Genomic DNA, 23,251 nt, shown 5'->3' on the forward strand with positions numbered 1-23,251 from the left:
GTTTTGCCGTAACATCCGATTATCGTACTAATTTCCAAGTTGCATTCAACTCACGCCGCGTGACATAGCGTAGAAAATTTATTACCGTACCCAGTGTATCCTTGCAATCAACTGATCCTTGATGGAAAATATAATTCGAGGCTACGACAAATTCCCGACTCTCCGACCTATTACAAAACGTGACCAAAAAAGTCATCTCGAATTGCGCTAACCGATACACCGCAAATCGTCCAAGTGAACCCACTTTTTTCGATTTTTCTTCTCGTTTGCTTTCGCATTTTTCTTTTTTTTTTTTTTTTTTCACCCCAAGTTGAAAGAATTTTTCACTCCTCCCTTCTCTGATACTGAATTTTGTGGAAATTCGAATTTTCTGGAAATCGATTCGAATGAGAAAAGATAAAGAAAAAATAAAAAGAAGATGCTCAAACATAGAAAATGGAATTTGAAAAAATACGCCGTGCGCAAAATCACTGAAGATCTATTTTTGTGTGATATTCACACCTTGTTATTGTTGTTGTTATTATTGTTACTGTTATTTTATTACAGGCAATTTGCGGAGAATCTACATTGGCAAACTATAAAATGAAACCTGATTTGTTCCAGAATCATTTAACGATACATCGAAGCTGCAAGAACGGAGCGATAACCGAATGTTTCGAAAGTTATCAACGAACAAATTTATTCTTCACCGATCGTGAGCGCGAAATAACTCGAGATTTAAATGACGCGATAATATTTTGAGTCAAATTGATTTCAATTAATTCATGTGATTATAAGCTGATTTTTTTATTTTTTATTTTAGAGTTAATTTTATTTAATTCAGATAAATTTCAGTGTTTTCGCATCATTCTTGCGTATCTCCTGTTAATTGAATTAATTTTTTTTTTCTAATTCGATTCAATTTTATTTTTCATTTCAATTCAAGTTTCGTTCTCTCCAAATAGATAATTCTAGCACGAATCGAAACTAATTGAGTCCAACTTGAATCAATTTTCCAAAAATTAGTCATTTCTCTGTATTCACAGTTGATTTTTGATAATTTATTTAATTTTCAATTATATATTCGGTTATTTTGCATTGATTCTGTTGATCCTTACATTGATTCAGGTGAATTATAATAATCAATTCGCAAACCCACACTGACACATAGATTAAGCGATTTATTTTCCCGTCGTTCCGAACTCGGATCAGTATATGTCAATTAATATTTCAAGCTCTAAAAAGGAATATTCTCCACATAAAAATCACCTCGATAAGCTTTGCGGTATCACTTTTCTTTTTTGTATTTTGTTTTTTTTTTCCTCCTTGTCCGGCAGTAATTGGCCAATCAGATTAAAAATGGGATTCCGCGAAGCGTATTCACGGGCAATGTTAGAGAAACGATTTGACCAAGGTTTGCAGTAGTAGGGCCCAAAACGAAACCGAGTGAAAATTATCGCCTCAATTTAAAAGCCGAATAGACGGGAATGAGTTTCGAGCAATTCGCTCGATTTATTGGCGAAGCTTCGCCGGTAGAAATTCGAGAGGCAGCCTCTAAGCACAGAGAAAGGGAAAGTGAAAGTGAATTGGGGCGGTTTTGACGGTATGGAATTTCGAAAACGACGTTAATAACGGCGGTGAAAGGCGAGAGGGAGAAGGGAGGGTGATAAGATGAGGTGGAAATCGAAGTTTGAGTTCGGCCTGGTATTCGCCAATCGAGCATACCGAGCTAAGTATATGCGGCTTGCACGTTATCTCACATCGATTAAATTTGGGATAGGAATTCCCGCGAAACGTGGAATTCGCAATTAAAGATGCGATATCTCCTCTTTGTCGATTTCGGAACTTGTCTGGCGGAAAAAACAAAAGTAAATAAATAAATAAATAAATTAAACACCAACGACTCCGCAAGAATGAATTTCAAGTGCAAATGAAATTCTATAGCTTTGTTCGCAATATTTTATGTTTGGACTGTTTGTCGAGAGAAAAAAAAAAGAAGAAGAAGAAGAAGCGCTTGCGCTCCGAGCTTATGAAGATTGTTGATTAAAAATATAACGAAAGTAACACACTAAATATTGCGAGAAGAGGGAATTTCAATTGTTTGTAAAACAAAAAGCTTCCCTTATCATGCGAAATATACGGTATTTTTGAGTCCTATTATACCGAATAAACAATAACGGAATAATTAAAAAGGGTTTCACAGCGTTTCAGCTTTTGCTTTCGTCTTTGCAATTATAAATCATCCCTTTATACGTAACGCTTAACACGAATGGTACGAATCGTCAAAAAGGTTCAAATTTGTTCCCTCCTATTTCTTGATTCTAGGGTCAATATATTTGCACGTTCGAATTCAATTCCACTTGACACGCAACGTTGCTTAAAAACGTACAAAATATATGTGTGTATATACATGTATAATAATGTTTGAGTGAAAAGCGGATTTACCCGAATTTCTCATGTTATTTTGTCACGTCAAAATCTTTGTGACGTCTATTCACGCAGAATTGACCTCGATTAAAAGCTTTTGAGTAATTATCATCTTCGGTTCAAGTTTTGCTTCTAAATTCGCTGAAAGAATATGGAAATAATCGTGGACCTTCTGTAAACTTGTAATTTTTCTGCGCAATTTTGTAAGAATGATGGAAGAGTGAAACAAGATTTCCCGATTTCCAAAGCATATCCGAGATTATAAAATAAACAAAGTTCAACCAAACGCTTCGGGATGAAAACTAAACGATATTTTTCTGATAAAGTGAGATTGAGTTGATTCTGGGATGAATTTTTGGGAATCATTTTTGAAAATCTGCGAATTCGGATTTTTAATGGTTAAAATTCAAATCAACGAGCCGTACAGAAATTTGTCTGCATTATTTAATTTCGATGGTTTTGCAGAGAAATTTACGAAAATACGAGAAACGCAAGCTCTCATTTCTCTCACTTCATTGAAACGAAAAATTACGTCAATTTCAATCGACAAAGTTCGAGAAGGGTGTTAAATTCGTTTATAAATATTTGACCTGATATTTTTCAACAACAAAGTGTACGAAAATTCGAAAATAGAACCGATATAAAATTAGTCATAAAATAAATATAATAAATATCAATACATCCGCGCAATAATGCGATTTCTTCTCTCGCTTCCAATTACAAGGAGAATTTTTATCGCCGGTACATAAAAGTACGGTTCAAGTCCGTGGTTGGAAAATCTTGAGAGAAACGGCTAAGTGATTTCCCCGTCCCCCGTTTCCTCCCCCCTCCCTCGCTCTTCACCCTTCCGTCTGCCACCGGAAAGCTTCATCCTAGATAAAAAAGCCACCGTCAAAGTAAGGCTGCAAGGGATCATTCAATCTGTCAGTTGCGACTCTAGAGCGCTGCAAGCTATACGTACAGCTATATACCGGGACGATGAAAAAAACTCTTGAAACTTGAAAATGAACCGCGCATGCGCCATATAATTAAATCTCAATGGTCGGCGAAATCTTCACGCGGCGATATTCTTGTCCGCGACGCAGGCGGGCCAACCTACGCAAAATGTCTACGTTTGAATTTTCAAAGAGCACAAGCGTTGAGGATTCCGACCGTTCTTCGAAGAATCAACTTTCCGACCCGACGACGAATGCTTTCCAAACCTTTCCGAGTCGCTGCCTAAATTATTCGAGATTCTAACCTCGAAAATTCGTATCGAACACATCGCCGGCAGAAACAGTTCGACGGCTGAAAACTCGGGTTGGCCAGCCTGCGAGAACAGCCGATAAAGAAACTCGCGCATGCGCGGTTCATTTTCAAGTTTCAAGAGATTGTCCCGGTATATTATATAGCTAACGGTCACGTGGTCAAAATAGGTCCGATTTAAAACCGTTCGGGAAATAGTTGCTTCGTTGCGCGTACGCAAATACGAAGTAATTTTTCAACTGCACATCCGGAGTTTCGGGAAAACGGCAGAATTCGGCGTTTTTTGGGTTTCTCTCGAAAACCGCTGTCGGTAGATGAAAAACGACTCGACCACCGTGTAGAGCGGAAAATTGCACATCGAATCGTTTCCTCGTATGTCGAAAACTGAGTCGGATTAGATATTTAACGAGACATTTGGTTGAGCGTTAGTTATTCAAGTAGAAAAATAGGGTTAATGATCAGACAGACGAGCCGACAACGACTAATTGATCCATTTGGACGCTTCAGTTTGTTTCGCATTACGGAAATTTGTCATTCTCGTTAATTTCTTGTCTGTATAAATTGTGAAACGAAGGGGAGAATAAAACAATCGATCATTTCCTGTCACGATAACAGAGCGAATGTGAAAATCCGTTCACTCGGGTCATTCGTAATTTTTTTGTACATTTTTCCGAAATTCCGTGTTGAAGAAATTCAGCGACATTTATTTTCCTTGCCAGATATATCTTCCAATAAAAATTCGTCACCAGCTAGAAAATCACGGCATTCGTTTCTTGTAAATTTTTAAACAAAAATTTTATAACAATATACCTCAAATTTGCATAAAATTTTCATTCGATTACAGAAGAAAACCGAAACGGATACTCTTACTTCGCAGTAACTATATTCGTGTTGCGTTAAACAACGAGTTTATGATTTTTCCTGTCTTCTCAAACAACTTTTGTTACTTCAGATTTCAGTCTTGTTCAAAAGCTTGAAGGTAAATACTCGCCTAATATGGCATGAATGCGGAAAATGATTTGATCAAAAAAATCGCCAATAATAACAATTAGTTGAATTATAGGGGTTAAAATTGTTTTTTTCTTTTCGTTTTTTTTTTTTTTTTCTTACATATAATTGTACATTAATTCCGTTCCGCGGTTATCTCACAAATTCATAACACTGCGCAATCACAATATCAGTTGACTAGTTCTTCGATCCAAATTCAAAATAATTAGTTGAATTACTCCGGGTAAAATTACTTTTTTCTTTTTTTTTTATGTATAATTGTATAACGAATTCCGTTCCTTGTTATCACAAAACTCGTAACACTGTGCGATTATTATATCAGTTAACAAGTTCTCCAATGCAAATTCGGAAATAAAAATCGCGCGTCTTGGCGCCAGACGTGAAAAACGCTCTGATAAATCAAAGCCTGGAATATCGGTGGTTTCGAATTTGCGTTTTCGTCCCGATTTGTATTAAACTCGGTCATCCGCGTATGGATTCAGACTGCAGGGGTCGATTTACACGATTCCGCTCATCCTCGCCAGCATCATGTTACATATTCACGTCGACGTACATGCAGGTACATGTACGTAAATACATATATCATACGGATACAGGTATGTGTCCCTGTAAAATACGGTACAAGATCACGTCTGTCGTTGATACGTTCGCACACAAAGACGGAGATCGTTGCCGTGTTCTCTTTGGCACGGTTTTCAGGTCACTTTGACGATCAGCAACTCGCGCCGTCGACGTCGGTGAACGAGAAAATAAAGCGACGAGGGATAAGGCAACAAGGAAAAATAGAAGAAGGGAGACGAAGGGGCGGGCTTGCGAGGAAAACCGATATCAGAAAGGCGAGCTTCGGGGGTATCGTCGGCCAAATCTGTCGCGAAATCGAAGAGCAGATGCGGAGAAGAGACGGTTTGTTACGGATTATCGTTCGACGATACGAAACCCACACACGCATCGTCGAAAAGTTTCAACGAAACTCTCCAAAGTTTCGTTGAGAACGGACGCGTGTAACATTGAACCGCAAATAATAACGAACAAAGAGAGAGAGAGGGAGGGGGGGGGGGAAAGAAGTGAAAACGAGCTCAAAGGGTAGCGAAATTAGAAACTTTGTTTCCAACCCCTCGTCGGATAAAATTTACCCGACGTCGGGTTCAAACGAGAAGGTGGACAGGTTGAATTTTTAATACAAATATGAATATATTCACGTTGCAATTTCAGATTCGTTTTGCAAGCTCGCAACTTTTGTTTCCCATGTTTCCTTTGTCTCTCTCTCTCTCTCTCTCTCTCTTTCTCTTTTTTTTTCCTTGTTCGTTTCTTCTTCCCCCCTCTCTTTTTACACCAAAGTTTTATTTTTTCATACATTCATCCTTCTCCCCCTTCTAAACCCCAACTCCCGACACTTTTATCCCGGGCTTTATTAATCCCGGCTACTAGCGCATGGCGTATCTGTCGAACACACACTCACACCTGGTCAGGTGTTTTCAGCTCGTCGCCTTCTCATGGCTTTGAAATACAAAGCCGCTTTGCCGGCTTAAAGGGGCGACGTCGTTTCAGTTATTTATTTTATTTATTTTTTTCCATCTTCTTTTTATAAATGTAATTTTATTTTTTTTTTTCTACATTCTCTTTTCCTTGCTTATTTGTTTATTTTTCTTTATTTTTCAACCCTCGGGTCGCGTAACCGTATTTCGCGAGCTAGCGAATTTATCGCAGCAGATGTAATAATTAATACTGATTCGAATTTTAGGAGAGAGCGAATTACGCACGCCTTTTCCTCGAATCACTAATTCGGATTACGTTGGGTGAGCGGTTGTATCGTATTATTGTTATTACGCGAGTTCGTTAAGCGCTTATCAAACGTGACGATTGAAAACAATTTACGATTACTTTCGGGAAATAAATTGTTACGCCTACGCCACCAGTTTTCGAGCTTTTTTCCTTGTTCCAATGTGTGGGTATAACGAATTTTATTCGATTCATTCTTCGCGTAAAATCATTCGAGGAAAAACGAGTCTAATCGTAGACGCGATTTTTTTATTCTGTACCTACTTCGTTAATAAAGAAAAATATAAATATTGCTTGAAACTTGTTGTTGGTAATATCCAATGATAAAAATTTTCAATCGAATCAGTCAATTCGCAAAAAAGGACAAGTTTTATTGAAATATGCAATTGATAGTCGAAAATTTGAAAGTATGCAATCGGATGATCGATGTAATTACAAACGTTTAACAATCTTGAGAAAGTGTGACACGCTTAAATAGAGATAGATACTGTTAAAAGTTTTAAACGATCCGATGGTTTCTTTTTTTTTTTTCAATTTTTTTTCTCTCTCCACGTCGTTGATCGCTGTATAAAAATAGTTTCGAGTTTGTTTCTCTTCAATTCACAAGCGTGTGAATTGCTTATACGTCTACATTTATTCATTCGTTCAGTGGTTCGCTGCATATGCTTCGAATGTTCGTTGAAGGAGGCCGTAATAACAGGGTTCACATGAGAATTCATGTCGTGTGTATATATGGGGCATTCCACGCCAATTTCGCCTGGGTTTTACCTTTGACCTCTTAGATTTGGCGCGCGATTTTTTCTATGATTGGTCTCACTTTGAAAGGTACCCGGTTTTTTTCTTTTTTTTTTCCAACTCAATTTGAATTTTCTACAATTTTTAGTATGGATTTCAGATCGTCGTCGACGAAAAAAATTAGACGCGAGAGTTATTTTACTATGAATGGTTGCTGAAACATTTTTCGTACATCACACCGGACTTAAAAAAAAAAAAAAAGAACTCACATCTTTCGCAAGAGATATTTTCTCTTCTTTATTTTGCTGATAAGAAAAATTGCAAACGGTAAAATGGTTCCGAAAAATCTGAAAGACTTTTCAAAAATCCCATGTAGTAAAATGACTTTCGCTTCTAAGTTCTTTAACGTTTTTTTTTCGGAAAAAGCTTGAAAACAGTAACAAGGCAAAATCGGCCCCAAAATCCGGGTCCAAGCTTAAAAATTTTGATATCTGACCGAGGATTTTTCAAAATTGGTTAAAATTTCTAAATTTGGTCGGTCGATAAAATCGTTTCTAAAAATTGTAGAAAATTCAAATTGATTCGGTAAAAAAAAAACAGAGTACCGTTCAGAGTGAGAACAATCATAGAAAAAATCAAGGGTAAAACCGTGGTCGAATTGGAGTGGAATGCCACATATGTATATAGATCTAGAGGACTCGAGGAGGTGAAATCGTCGGTTTACGTCGCGTCTCCTCACGCCCAGGAAGCTTTAACGTCATATATAACAACTTCCCGTCGCAGAAATGGCGGAGATAATTTGATAAGTTGGTAATTTGCCTGCAATTTCGGTTATACACAGGTTATAGAGACCCTAGCGAGCTCGCTCAAACACCCTTTTCGCCCCGACAAATCGCTTTGGGGGACCAATTACACCCCCTCTGCGCAAACCTTGCCTCCCTCCCCCTTTTTAACTTCTCCACCATTATCGGCGTGTCAACGACGCGTTGTGTTTATTCCGCATTCGTATTCTTCCGTTTCTGATTTTTTTTTCTCAATTTTCAAATCAACCCACCCCCCCCCCCCTTCGACAGATTAAAACAGCGATTGCGGGGTGCGAATGTTTCTTTTTTTTTATTATTTTCATCACGTTGTGAAAAATTGTACAATTTGCGATGGAAGGGGGAAACACCGTGAATAACTTCTTTCGCAGCCTAACGAAATTCATTAAAATGTAACAGGCATAAAAGTCGTGGGTTAACTCAAAAGAATGAATAAAAAAGTTGTATTATCAAAGTTTCAATGGTGAAACCGAAGTCGATTGAGTTAGTTGGATTTTTGTTTGAAGAATCTCTCGGGTAAAAAGAAAAGCATTCTTGGAATTTTTAATATTTCTATAAAAAAAAAAAAAAAAAAAAGATAAGATTTTCGTTGAATTTTTCGAATAACAAAATCGGATTTCATTCGTGAATACATTGTTTTTCAAATAGTGCGAAATGGATTCATCGACAACTTCGATACGTTTTTGAATACACGTAATTTCATCAATTATGAACTAATAATTTAATGCACACATTTTTTCGGTAATTATAGGTGATTAAAAATCTGCGAATAAGGAAAAAAAGAAAAAAAATCAAACATCTAAACCAAATCAGCTATAATTCAATAAAATCTGATAAACTGTGCGTTTTTGGCATTTCAAAATATCGGGCATATTATATCCTCTCAGATTAATGACGATCGGGATTTCTTACTTAAAATTCAAGGGTTCGAAGTTTCTTTCGTGTTCGTAAACAATTTTGATTCAATAAGCTTTCAGTCGCAGCTTTCTAGTTGTTTTTTTTTTTTTTTGTTTTTCTCTTGGTGTTTTCTTAACGTCAGATTCTTTTCTTCAGCGAATGCATTCTCGATGCGATGGCACAGAAATTGGTAAAATATTTTTATGCAAGTTCTTACCTTCGGCACGCCGATGTTCCTCCATGATTTCGTCTCGCGATCGCAGATTCTCAGCAATTTTCTCGCGGCCTGATTTGCGGTTCCTTCCTCTTCCGTTTTGTTTCTCTATTTCTCTCTCTGTCCTTCCGACTCGTGAATACTTTTTGTCGGTCACTTTTCAAGCTGCATTTCCTCCACAAACACTTTCGTCACAATCACTGTACATTTAACAATTTTTATTTCTCACACCCACGATTTTCGTCACTTTCGGGATAAATTTGCAAGATTCATTGAATTTTCGTCCAGCGAGAATAAGAAAATTCAGGGTACGAATTAAAATACTCAAAAATGTCTTTGCCGGTGATTCTCTTCCGAGTCAAATTTAAAAATTCATCGTACAAACTTTTTGTCTCGATTCTCCATCAATTGTCACAACACGAACAGCCACAGATTCTGAATATCGGTACAGATCATATTTCGATTGAATAAAAGTGAAAAGAGAAAAAAACAAAAAAGGAAAACGGCAAAGTGACGAGTAGAAAAAAAAAGTTTCGATTCAAGAAAGTCACGATTCTCAAAGGCTTCGACGATTCGGGAAATATTCTTTCGTCCACGTTACTTGCCCCATGAAAACCCCAAACAAAACTTTTCTTTTCTCCCTTCTTCCATTCTTCTTGTTTTTCCTTTTCGTTTCGAATCCTCGATGCGAAGAGAATCGCGAACGAGATCCGAACGATATACGATCTCGTTAGAAGAATAAATTTCGAAAAAAAAAATATACATATATATATGTACATAAAATATATATATATATATAAAATAACAACTGCGGAGGAAAAAGGTTTAACGGAAAAAGAAAAGGAACAGGAAAAGAAAAGCGAAGGTTCACGGTTTTATAGTGTCAATAAAATCTTTACTGACGTATTGTACGGATAATAGAAAAATATCGACAATTCTATCGATACTGTAAACTTCCTGCAAGAAGCGGGAGAACAGAGAGAAAAAACAAAAAAAAAAATAGAAGAAAAAGAAATAGGCTGACCTGACGATAGTAAAAATGTTAATTTAAATCCGATTTTACAGCGGGAATAAAAGCGAATTTTTTCCTTGTACAAAATAATCAAATTCCTTTTTGTTCCGTTCCTGATCTTTTTTTTTTTTTTTTTTTTTGTTTTTTTGTTTCTTTTGTTAGAAACGCTATTTCTGCTAGTTAATGGACTCGTTCGCAGCAAGCTGACAGTGCAAGCCAAAGCTCGTTATAAAGTTGGGTTGAACGCCGGCGGCGGTGGCAATTAGAACGGTTGTTTCATTTTTTATCATTCTTTTTTTACCCTTCAGTTTCCCGTAATTTTTTTTTTTTTTTTTTTTTTTCTTATCGCCCCCGTATATCCGTTGTTTTCCCTTTTTTCGCCGAAACAAATTAAGATAAACCAAACCCAGAATACGATTCGCTTCGATGCACAAATTAATCCTATTTACACGCATGTAATCCTCCTTCTGTAATTTTGTTTCTTTTTTTTTTTTTTTTTTCAGTTTCTTCCTGTCTGCGTGTGTGTTTTCTTTATTTTCACACCTAACGCGTCGTAAAATTTCATCTTCGCCGATTGTATTGATCATCCAATTTGGCAACCCCTGGTCAATAATCGTTGCTAATGTGTTTTAAACCGTGTATTCGACGAGGCGTGTTATTTCTTGGTGTTTAACGCTACGAGAAAGCTGACGTAACAAATATTAAAAATTGAAACAAAAAAAAAAAAAAAAATACCCTGCAGCACCGTCTATGCAAAAAGCTTCGTCGCATGCAACGTACGACAAAATCATCGATTATATACCTACTCCGGAAAAAACTGCACAAGTAACATCATCGATGGTAGGAAAAAAAAAAAACATTGACCAAAAACACCACGTGACAAGTACAATTCGACACCAAAGTTGTTGTTTCTCTCTCTCTCTCTCTCTCTCTCTTTCTCTCTCTCTCTCTCTTCTTTTTACAAATTTCCTCAAAATTTTGTACATACGAGAAAACAACGTGAAAATTATATATACGGGTACATAATTCTCGCAACGCGGAAATGGAGTTACATTGAAAATAACAACGGCCAAACTTAACAAATCAGGTGCAATTAAATATACGTATATTAAATATATACATTAAGAACAAGGCTGCTGATTAGGTTTCTTTTTTTTTTTTCTTTTTCTTGTTGTTTTCCTTTTTCAAATTATTTATCAGATTTCTTTTTCTCTTTTCCTTTAAAAGACGAGACGTAGCGTCGCTTCGGAAATCCGTCGAAGAACTGACAACGGCGGGAACGCGGCATACGAGCCTCACGATTTCCAGAAACCGACATGCGCGCCGTTCCGATCCCCCCCCCCCACCCCACCCCTCCTCACCACCACCCCCACTCTTCGCTGAACTCCCAGAGATACGATATTAATTTTATTCCGACCGATGCACCGCTCAAATTTCGATTGTCGTTGATATTTTAGAAAATTTTCTCCGTACTACAAGTTCGTTTCTTTCAAGCTTAAGACTTTTAAAAATACCATTGGTAATGTAAGATGATGATTGGTTTTGATTGAAAATCACTTTTTCTAATTTTAACGAATCTTGAAGTTTTCGAAACTCTAGATTTCGAATTGTATGTTTTTAAAAAAATTTTTGTACGCTGAAACTTTTGGTTGGATGAAAATATTCAACACCTTTGTAGGATTTAACAACCAAATGATGGTGATTGAATATTATCATGTACCGTTTAATTTGAATTTCTGATTTTAACGGAAATGAATCTGTTTTCAATGTTTTACCGACAAACGTGTGTACTTTTTATAAATAAACGATTGTGTCTTTCTCCTGTTTATTTATGTATTCTTAGAGAAAGTTTCGAATTTTAGGTGTATCGGATTTGTTTTTTTTTTTTTCAAAACTTTTCTTGTCATTCGACTGCCAAGTCCTATAATTTGCAAATTTTTCACTCGGCAATTTTCTAAATCATCGCTGAAGTTTCTTTTTCTGTTTCCGACTCTTCCCTCTTCATTGTGACGGAAAGTATCACATTCACCTTTTTTTATCGTAAGATTGGCAAATCACGTAACTCTCGTAGAAATTTTACAACAGAAGATGACATTCGTGTTAAATCAATCGAGGGCTTAGAGATAAAAGAAAGGATCGGGAAAAGCACGCAAATCATTCAGAGATTATTTTGGAATTGTTCATATCAACAAAAAATATTTCAAATAAATAACAACGTTATTCGCCTAATTCAACCAATTCAATCACGTTGCGTTTGGTTCTAATATCGTTTAGTTAAAATTGAAAGTGATGAATCGAATCTATGCACTTGAATAAACTGATCCGATTTCATGTTTTATACAGCCAGTCAAAATCACCGCCAAATGGTGTAATCAAATAATCTTGTTTTTTTTTTTTTTTTTTTTTTAATAGAGTTAAATTCCTCGATTGATAAATAATCATCGCATAAAACGAGTAGTAGAGAAATATTTGAGTAGAGGGACAAGAGCGTAATTTGCTCAGCGGTAAACGATTCGTTCGTAAAATAATACGAAACCGAATTTCATTGCACTTTAGTTGATTGAAATAATTTAATAAGATTCAAGCAAACTAATTCATCAAAGACAAAGTCTCGCCCTCGGTTAACTCGAGTAATCAACCGAATCCTTTCGTCTTTTAACGAGTGTAAACATAATTTTCAACCTTGAATAATTGTACATCGTACAATAACAATACTCACGATTTTGCGAATAACACTCAAACGATAATAAAGTTTAAAGGAAAGAAGAACGTTGACGAAACACAGGGTATTACTAATATATTTAACGAAAATCAGTTCTCGATTTGTATTACGTAATAAAATCGTTTGTCATTCGGCCAACACTTCGATTGCCGTTTCACAAAAGCACAAAATACTCAAACACTAACTTCGGAACTCGCCAATTTTCCCACGAAGCTCGCGAACTGTCTTTCAAGTTCGAGAAACGAACCGACCGATCGGTTTGGTGGTTGCTTCAAGACTGTCCGACCTACCACGAGTCTCGATCACTGCGGCGCCTCTTCGGCAGAGCGCAGCGCTAGTATAAACATCGCGTACCTACTCAGACGTTGAAACTCTGCGTAAACACGCGGCTTGCATCACCGTCACGTGACTATTTTTGTTTTGATTTTTTCTTTCTCTCTACATTCTCTGACCGCGAGAGTAATTTCTTCGAAACATTTGCAGGGATTGTACGGATTATACCAGCTAGAATATTACTTTCGAAAATATTCTTCCGAATTTTGCTGTAATTTTCAAAGGAAAATGATCGTAGAGTTTCAATCATATTTCAATTACACTTATTTGCTTTCAAATGTTACAGGAAAGCCAGTACGATCGTTATCGATCGTTTAAATTACTTCAAACCACAATGAGGAAAAATAATATTGCTAATATTGTTGCAATTTGTTTCTATATCAAATTTCTATCGAAAGTTTATCGTCTCTGCCGACGTAATTTTTTTTTTTTTTTCTCGTTTCAAACACGTCGCGTCGGTTTGAGATTTTTTTCAACCCTTCTTCGTATTGTCGACGTGTTTTTCACCTACATGTGCGTGCAATAAATTATAATATATTAACCGGCGGTGAGCGGTTCGATGCTTTGTCAGTTAACGACGCGTAAGACCGGTGCAGGTGGAATATACAAGGGTGCAGGGTAAAATTGACGACTGACTAAAGCGGATAGACTCGTAGACGATATTAAACATTAGGAGTGTAAAAACATCCGGAACGCAATGTCTCGCTGATTTTTATTGAAATGTTGAGCCCTTAATGTCAACGAAATCATTTCAGGCCTTGCAAAATGTTTCAAAATTCTTCAATATCTTTTAATACATCGTGCCGAATGTGAGAAATTATTTTATTTTGTTATTTTTTTTTTTCTTTTATGTAATTTCGGTTACGTACTTCTAAATCGTGTAAAATTTTGTCGAAATGAAAATAAACAGAAAGTTTGAAACTATCGTGACATTAAAAATCATGAGAACCGGTGAACGCCTAAATCGACGAGTGATTTATCGGATCAAGTATTCCCAAGTCCTTGAAGTGAAACGAAGGATACCGTCAATGACAGGAAGACCGGAAACGAAATGTCTAAATCGATACGACGAGGCGGAGCTGCGGGAACTTTTGGGTGAATTTTTAATGGATTGAACCCGAGGAAATAGACATTTCGGTGTGAATAGATTCGAGCGGATCCTCACGTTTCGTATTCAATCGAGGCGATTCCTTTTGGAACATCTTGGAAAAGATTTTTCTGCGAGTTTAGCCGCGATACGAATGACGTGTTGAATGGTGGAAATCTCTCTATCTCTCTCCCTCTCTCTCTCGATTCGCTATCTCAAATCCTTCCCTGCAGATAGAAGTTAAAAAAGGAAGGGCATAAAAAAATAAAGAAAGAAAAAGAAAAAAAAAAAAAAAACGGTGGAAGGAGAGAGCGAACGAGAGTCATTCCGCACAGGGGAGTTTGATTAAAAGTTGCTTTCGTCGAGGCTTTCGCCATCCGTCCGTCCGCAGTTCGTGGGAATGAAATGATGCAACGTCGAGGCTCGAAGGAAGCCCGTCGACTGATTGAAATTTTTCACAAACTAATTCAATTCGAGTGTCTCTCTTCGTTCCTGCGTCACCCTTTTTTCCTTTGTCTTCTTTCTTAATACATCCCGAATTGTATTATTTATTCATTTGGTACGTAAATTATTTTTTTCTCCTTTTCGTTTCTTTTCATACGTTTCCATCGTTTTTCACGCTCACCTGTCTCTTCTTTGATACTTCGTAATTAATTATTTAAACAAAGGTCCAAAGAACGCGTCACTATGTATTCCTGTCACGTGAAAATTAACACCGGACATTCAGGGATACAAAAATTCGACGGCGATACAGTAATAACACAAAGATAAGAAATGCAAGAACGAATTGAAAATAATGTAACAAAACGGAAAATTTCATCCACTTGAAATTTACTTTGAAGAAAACCGAAAACGAAACTGACAGCTTGCCATGGAATTCTTAAGCCTGACTTTAGCTCGCTTATGTAATTTCAAATTTGAGTCAAGTTCACTTGACTTGTTTGTTTTTCCATTATGCTTTTCTTCTATACTCATTCTATTGGGGATAATATCAAATAAAATTAGTTTCGAGGTTTCGAAATACACTCGAGTACTGCACTGAGAGAAATTTGTAGTTACGGTTACCGCTCAGTCCTCAACTATTTTCATTTTTTACCACAATCGAAAAATATAGTTCTAGGTAAAAAATGAAAATTAGTTTTCTAGCCGTTACCAGAAAGTCTAGAATCCGTTACTATTCTTTCCCATCACGATCGCTGTTGCTATATTTTCTTGCAACTGTTGCGAAAATTTAATGCTCGTGCAAGAATAAATTGACGTTAAAGCCTTGTTTAACTAAAAAAGTATAGTAAACCTCGGAAACTGATTTTGCGTTGCGATTACCAAAAAAGGATCGACGATAGCGCAAAATGTTTAGGCGTACCTCGTTTTTCGTAATTCCAACAATATTCATACAGTTTTTTTAACGATACCTGTTTCACTCAATTATTCTAGTTACTGTAAGAAATGAAATTTTTCTCACTGTGTAAAGACTTATTTCAACTAAAGGAGCCAATCGAATATCCAGGTAAATGTTGTATACAAAAGTTCCCGAAGATGCAGCCAAGTTTCTTTCAGAGCGCAGTAACTAACTTAATCCTCTATTTTCGATCCATTCAATTGGCTCGGTTCAAACTCCCTCCGTGCCATACAACAGTTTCAATTATCGTTTTAATTAAATTCTCCCTGGTAGTTTGTGTTCGCGTATACAGACCAAGGAAAAAGCTTGGTTCACTTGTCCTGAACCTTATTCCTCTAATCAAGACGCGAAAATTATAGGACTTCGATATGATTCGGGGACACGGGTTTCCGCCTTTTTACTGTTTTGCGAATGAAATCAAAATTGGTAAAAATAATTGACAGCAGAGACTTAAAATTAAAACCCCTTGAACGGCATTTCACTCTCACGATTTTCGCGAAATTTCATACTTGAGAGTTTTCAAGATCGCTGATCACGAATCTGCGTTAAAAATTCATCAATTCAAAATGGCGGATCCAATATGGCGGAGGCAGATTCAAAACGTGAATTGATTGAGATGAGATCTTGAGTTCTCAGAGGTTTTATGCGTCCCAGATTGCAAGCTCATGGTCAAAATGAAGAAACTCGAAATAGTGAGTGAAATATGGTAGCTTATAAATACTTCGCTTCTCATAACGTATCGCATTTTATAGTATTTCGTATTTAACGTCTTTGTGCGTTGGTGAAGTTGAAAATTCGTGATCAGTGACCTCAAAAATCCCCGAACGCCGATTCCCGTTCGAATTGAATTAATTTCGAATTTTGATCCGCCATTTTGAGTTTTTGAATTTTGATCTCAAATCCGAAATGAACGACTAAAAAAACCAAAGGCATACTTTGTTTTTCTAAATTTGGGGCGTGGTGAAATTTTTCTCACACCTTAAGGGGTTAATGTCGAGTGAATCTGAAGATTATTGACGATTTTCGATAGAAAAAAAAAGAAATCGTCGCACCTATCGTAGATTATTTCGGTGAAAATCACAGCGATCTCGATCAGACTCGAAGCGAGAAGCTTTTTTCGTTCATCCCGCTAGTTTGAACCCGTTATATTGCCAGGCTACGGTTATGACAAGCTATTCGCGCAACACGATAACTCGTCAATCACTCTACGTGCTCGCTATATTTCACGCTTCTGAAGCTAAATTTTTATTTTTTCTCATTTCTTTATTTTAATGTTTCGAATCGACGTCGCGGGTTTAACCCAAAACGAGATGTTCTCGTAAATTTTATTAACGATCCTCGATGATAAATGCCTGCTGCAAAGGAATAAATGGGAAAACGAATCGATACGACTGTACACTGAGAGAAATTTTTAGTTGCGGTTACCGCTCAGTCCTCAGCTATTTTTATTTTTTTACCACAATCGAAAAATATTATTCTAGGTATGAAAATGAAAATTAGTTTTCTAACCGTTACCGGAATGTCTAGCATCCGTTACTATTCTTACTCATTACGATCACTGTTACTATATTTTCTTGCAACTGTTGCGAAAATTTAACGCTCGTGCAAGAATAAATTGACGTTAAATCCTTGTTTGACTAAAAAAGTCGAGTAAACCTCGGAAACTGATTTTGCGTTGCAATAACCAAAAAAGGATCGACGATACCGCGAAATCGTTACGCGTCCCTCGTTTCTCGTAATTTCAACAATTTTCAAACAGTTTTTTTAACGACACCTGTTTCACTGAATTCTTCTAGTTGCTGTAACGAATGAAATATTTCTCCGAGTGGAGGAATTTCTTTTTTTTTTATTTCCCTTTCTTCCTCGTACGGGGGATTGATTATATTTTTCGCTTAAATCCGGTAGAAGTAGACGAGAGGTAGGCGATAGATGGAAGCGTTTCGGTTTTATCTGTACGTCGCAGACGGGTTTAACAACGCGTGATACGTTGTATACGTTACGCGTCGGAGGTTGCGTCGCATCGAAAACGACCGGAGCGAGAGCTTTTGCCCACCGAATTGGAAGGCGAAACCAGCTGATGGGAAGCCGCAAAACGAGTTGCGATACTTAATTCAGTGACACACTTTTTATACCCCAGGTTATGGCTGCAGCCTGGCGGACATTCGGGTATCGGAAAAACGACCGGCTTACCCGACGATCCCTTCGACGAGCTGTAACGCCAATCGCGATATCGTCGAGTCTTAATTACGTTCCACGCGAAACTGACGGACAAGCTTTACGAAGCTTTGTCTTTAGATTTTCTCCACGGTTTATCCGAATATCGTTGCTATTGTCGATATTACGTACAATTTTCTCAAACACACAAATACTTTATATGTTATTTATTTTTATCGAGGATGTTTCAGCTGGTCTCCGGACATGAAAAATAGCGTTAAATACATTGTCTCGTCAAATTTGACAGGTTTCGTTTTACGAGATTTCAGAGGATATCTACAAAAAATAGTCGAAAATTTGATTCAGTGATGAGTTTGAAATTTAATATGAGCGTAGAAACAATTACGGAAAATTTCTTTTTTTTTTTTGAAGTTATACTTCTTTAAGCGCGTTATGAAAAACTGATGAGAGTGAAATTTCAGGATGCGCGCGCATCACTGTAACACAAAATTAACAGGATGAAGTTGCCCACTCAACTGAATTCATTAAGTCTCGAGTCACAACACGTGTTTTATTTTCATACAAGTGCGAATTATATATGCGGCAATAAAATATATTCAGTAGTGATTTAAATTGAATATTTGGATTAATATTATTTACTATTTGTGAATATTAGTGAAAAAATTGTGCTAAAATACTTTTTCAAGTGCTCCAATATAATTGAGGTTAGTTATCCGTATGTATTATTTATTGGTATAAATTAAAATATCATTATTTAATATGATTAATACTAAATATTATTTAAATTATCAATGTTAAATATTTATTATTGGTTTTTTAATATTTACAAAATAAAGAAATAAATTTAATAGAACATTTAATAAAAAGTTCGTGACAAAAATTTAATAGGTTATTTAAATATGATGTAAGACATCCGTTATTTGTTTTATTGCTTTTTATTACATACTTCTTTTCTTTATCATTGTGTGACAGAAGATTTTGACATGTTGTGTATTTTTTAATGATGCCAAAGAAGTATAACTTCTCACGCGCGTACATAAGTACACGCACCCAATTTTTTTTTTTCAATTACCAACGTAAATGGGAAAAAAATAAAATTCACATCCGCACAATCGATATGCTCACGTTTCACATTTATTTCATTAAACTCTTTCATCAACAGAATCCAGGAACGTATTTTTCTCCCATACTTTCATCCCCGTTGCACTAACCAATCGTGAAATTTCTATTATGATTTATCGCCCTTACTGATATACTTCACCCTAAATAAATGAAAAAATTTTACGGTGAGAAAAAAAACATCACACACAGATGGAGAAAATTAGCGAATGAGTAATTAAATACTAAATTGCGAAGGTACCGAAGAAGTTCAATTTCTCGACACCGTTGTTCACATATTATTATTATTATCTATGTTACCGTTGTTATTATTATTATTACCCCGTGGGAGTTTACTATATCGCGAAGGGTGGAGCGCGATTCGTTTGGAATTCGAGGAATCGACATGTAGAAGGAATCTTCAATATCGAGCTGAATAATGAATAATTCTTATGGCGTGACGTCGTCCTCTATTCGCAGTAATCCTTACCGATATTTCCAGCGACCGATCCTGGCATTCCTCAGCGCCCTTATCCCTGTTATATTATCGAAAAGGATCAGGTATACGACGTGTGTACGTCACGCAACGATCAAAGTGGTGAAATTTACTCGAATTTTTTATTCATCTCCCGATCTGTTTTCCTTCTCTCATTTGTTCGATTAACCGTCGATTTTGCCCAAGCTTATAAAAGTGTACGTATACGGAGGATTTCACGTTAAATCGAACGAAACACATTTGATGTTTTTGCCTTTTTACTCACTTGAAGTTTGCATCGAATGCATGAAATGTGAATTTTTTCTGATCTTCCTGACCGAGCATTTTCTTACCACCGCTAGTCGAAAAATCAGCTTTTGACGATTTCTCATTTTTCCAAGTTGACGTAGCTTGAAATTCAGATGACGTATGGAAAAAGTTCTCATGCAAAAGTTTCGCATCTTTGTACGAAATTTCTAAACATAATTTTGTGTCATTTTTCGTGCCCCGTTAAATTATAATTTTGACGAAAAATCTTCGAAAATCTGCCGTAACAAAATACTATCCTCATCGAATTGGCTGAATTTTTTACACAGCATGTCAACACCAAAGATCGTCTGTAAGTTTCGTAGTTGGTGGAAAACTAGTTCAAAAGTTACAAGTAACAGTTTACATGGATGTCTGAAATTAGTCGTCCATACGTAGCGTAACGCGACACTACGAATGGTAAAAGTTATACAGTCGGTATTACGATACGCGAAACATTGTTGAATTCTTACCTCGGATGCATATTGCTTGAGAAATATTGCCCGGCGGTACGGAACTCGCGTAACATGTCAGGAATCGTGACGAATGATGGAAAAAGTCGACGATCGAGATTATAAACAAAGCGCGTAACAATTGACGATCGCGCTCGAGTGCGCAGCAGCGCAACGCGCAGGGTGAGAAAATTGCTTGCCGCGCCGCGAAGTTTGAACCGAATTCTCGCCACTGCGTGAATATTTGTTGATACATCTTCCGAACCACCGCGCCGCCCACTTCGACGTTTTTAAACAACCTTTAGCATTGAAGCAGGCATTCTGTGTATAAATTGTAGCCCATTCGATCCGGGCGATTTTCGGTTACGAACAATTTGCGCGCATTTTGTACCAAAACTACACTGATACGGGGTATAAAAAATCCGAAAAAATACTCTCGAGAATTTCACAAGAGAACCTAAAATTTTTGCCAAAGAACTTTTTTCATATGTTGTCCACGTTTTAAGCTACGTAGGAGCGAAAAATCAAAACATTGTTGAAATTAATTTATTGGATGAGTGATCGTGAAGAAATCATGTGTCGGAAAAATCTGAAAAAATTCAAGGTTCATTCTTTCAATACGTACTTTGATTGTGTGAAAGGACAGTTAAATGGATCAGGGAAACCGACAGTTCGATTTGACGTGAAATACCCGATATACATATATTGAACGATAAATAAAAATGATTTTCTCCTCAATTTCTATGAAAAAGAATTTTCGAAACATATTAGAATTCACGATCAATCCTTTTTCTGTGTTCTTTCTCTTCTTTCCCCGAGCGCGGCCCGAAAACTACAAGTCATTCCAGTAAAACTTGACTAAAATCGGTCAAGTAGAATTCAAAATATCCTTCCAAAACGCAGCATATGTAAAAAAGAAAAAAAAAAAAAAAATAGGCCCTACCATTGACCCAACATCCGGTCAATATCATTAACTTTCCGCGAACGAAAACATTAGGTTTGTACTATTCAAACCATTAATAAACATTGTGCAAACAGAAATTTTTTTACCGTCATCCTTTTCTTTTAACTTAATTCCTGAAGAAAATTGCATTTTCGACTTTCTCGAGGCTCCAAGTTCCCGTAATTGACATTACGATCAGTTTTGCGCTGTCGCTTTCTCTTGTTTTTTTTTTTTTTTTTTTTCATCAGTCGTTGTCAAAAACGGAGTGAAATTTTAACGCCTTCTAGAGTGCAAGGACCAACGGCACCGAGCTTACGCCCTATTTTTATCAGTTCCTGCTCTCTCTCTCTCTCTCTCTCTCTCTCTCTCTCTCTCTCTCTCTCTCTCTCTCTCTCTCTCTCTCTCTCTCCTTTTTCATCCCTCGCGGCGTCGCAGCAGTGCTTGACCTGACAATGTTAATTACCCGTGAATAAGGCTGCAGCGGTGCTGCGCGCCTGTTTTATAAAACGAGGTTACTTGTGCACGTCTTGTCGCTCCTCGTCTCGGTATAAGGGTTGGCTGTTAAGCCCCGCTGTACCTAGCTCATTTACGACGAGTAGAAGCGCCGGAAAAACGGTGAAAAGTAAAAAAAGGGGCAGAATTCGTACGGCGGGAATGAAAAAACGAGATCGAAGAAATGAGAGAAATTAACCCGACTGTGCGGCCCGACCTTCGTCTTACCTGCGTGCGATGATCCTTCAGGAATTTTATATCCGCACCTACCGCGTGAGCTTAATTTTAATACATTTTGTACGAGGCGTTCCGTGCAAGCTTACCGGCGTCGTTTGATTTCATCGTGGATTTTTCATAAATTCAAATACGACGATACGAACTTTTGATACCACTTCCGATTTTTATTCCGAACATTTTCTAACTCAAGAGTTTTTCTCAATGCAAACAAACTCATGTTATTCGGGGTATTTTAAATCGGTTACAAATTCCGATCACCGATATATAATACCAACTTCACCGTAGAAGAATTGAGTTTTCTGGAAAGAGCGATATTTTTCATATCTTTTCCAACGTATTGGCTATTTTATTTACACTCGAAACGCGCTGTTGAAATTTTTTCTTCAATGTAGAGCAATTATATCTAACGAATTCATGATATTCAAAACGTTGAGAAAACGTCGAAAATTATTAACGACAAGATAGCTACTCTGGGTATCTATCAAAGCTGCTTATTCGTTTTACAAAAGTTATTCGGGACATTCTGTGAAAACATTATGAAAATATTTTCCCACCTAGTAGAAGCTCGATTCCGTTGTTCCGAAGGTACAATTAAACCTTTGAGTGGAATTTCTCGCAAAGACTAAATCTGAATTCATATAATTTAGACTGTCAAATTTTCACCATTCAACTCTGTTTCAACGGTTAATAATATTCTGAGATACATGTTATACAGGTCTGCAAAAAGTATCATGTTTCCATTTTATCCCTAGCAATATGACGGAGAATTTGGATCTAAATCCAAAAGCGTAAGAGACGCAATAAGCTAATGGAATTGGCAGGGAATGACCTATATAAAAATAGTTTGGACAAATACAGGGTTCGGAGCAGGAATTATTCACGGTTAGTCGGTCGGCTGAAGAGGTATGCTCGTACATTTTACGGTACTGTAAGTACTAATACTTCTAATTGGCGGGTGCGTAAAGCGAGTATTGATTTCCAATAAAAATTAATTACCCAGGCACAAACTAGGGTATAACAGCTATAACAAGCCGTGCTGTGCTTTGACAATAAAAGGTATATATATATGTGTGTATATATATATATATATATGTATATATATCCGCAAAATAAAATATTTATTCTTGAAAAAAAAAAAAATCAACAATGCTGGCTCTCGGCCCACTTTCGGACTAGGACGAAAAATTATGTTTTGGGTCATAGTTTCTGTGAAAAAAAAAATCATCAATTTAAAAACGATCCCTCTTCATGTTTTCTCACAATTTTATGATTTTTGAGCTCGTGCAACCCCTTAAAAATGAGATAAAAATTTCCAAAAATTTTGAGGTCGTATTTTGGGCCAAAGAGAACCCAAAATAAATTGGACATCAAAATCGGAAGGGGTCAGGCCGATGGCCCGGCGAATTGACATGGAA

The 23,251-nt window shown here is 36.7% G+C and overlaps 1 protein-coding gene across 1 annotated transcript in view; it reads right to left on the minus strand.

The window, feature by feature from the left end:
- Positions 1-13,097, minus strand: part of LOC124299809 (calcium/calmodulin-dependent 3',5'-cyclic nucleotide phosphodiesterase 1-like) — a 170,493-nt gene extending 157,396 nt beyond the window's left edge. Inside the window, exons 1-2 of the mRNA XM_046753179.1 lie at positions 12,837-13,097; positions 9,109-9,540 (exon numbers count right to left, since the gene is read on the minus strand). Coding sequence (XP_046609135.1) covers positions 9,109-9,133 — 25 coding nt within the window. The 5' untranslated portion in view covers positions 9,134-9,540; positions 12,837-13,097. The remainder of the gene's footprint in view (positions 1-9,108; positions 9,541-12,836) is intronic.
- Positions 13,098-23,251: the final 10,154 nt, after the last annotated feature.

Source organism: Neodiprion virginianus, chromosome 3 (genome assembly GCF_021901495.1).
Source record: "Neodiprion virginianus isolate iyNeoVirg1 chromosome 3, iyNeoVirg1.1, whole genome shotgun sequence".
Classification (NCBI taxonomy): domain Eukaryota; kingdom Metazoa; phylum Arthropoda; class Insecta; order Hymenoptera; family Diprionidae; genus Neodiprion; species Neodiprion virginianus.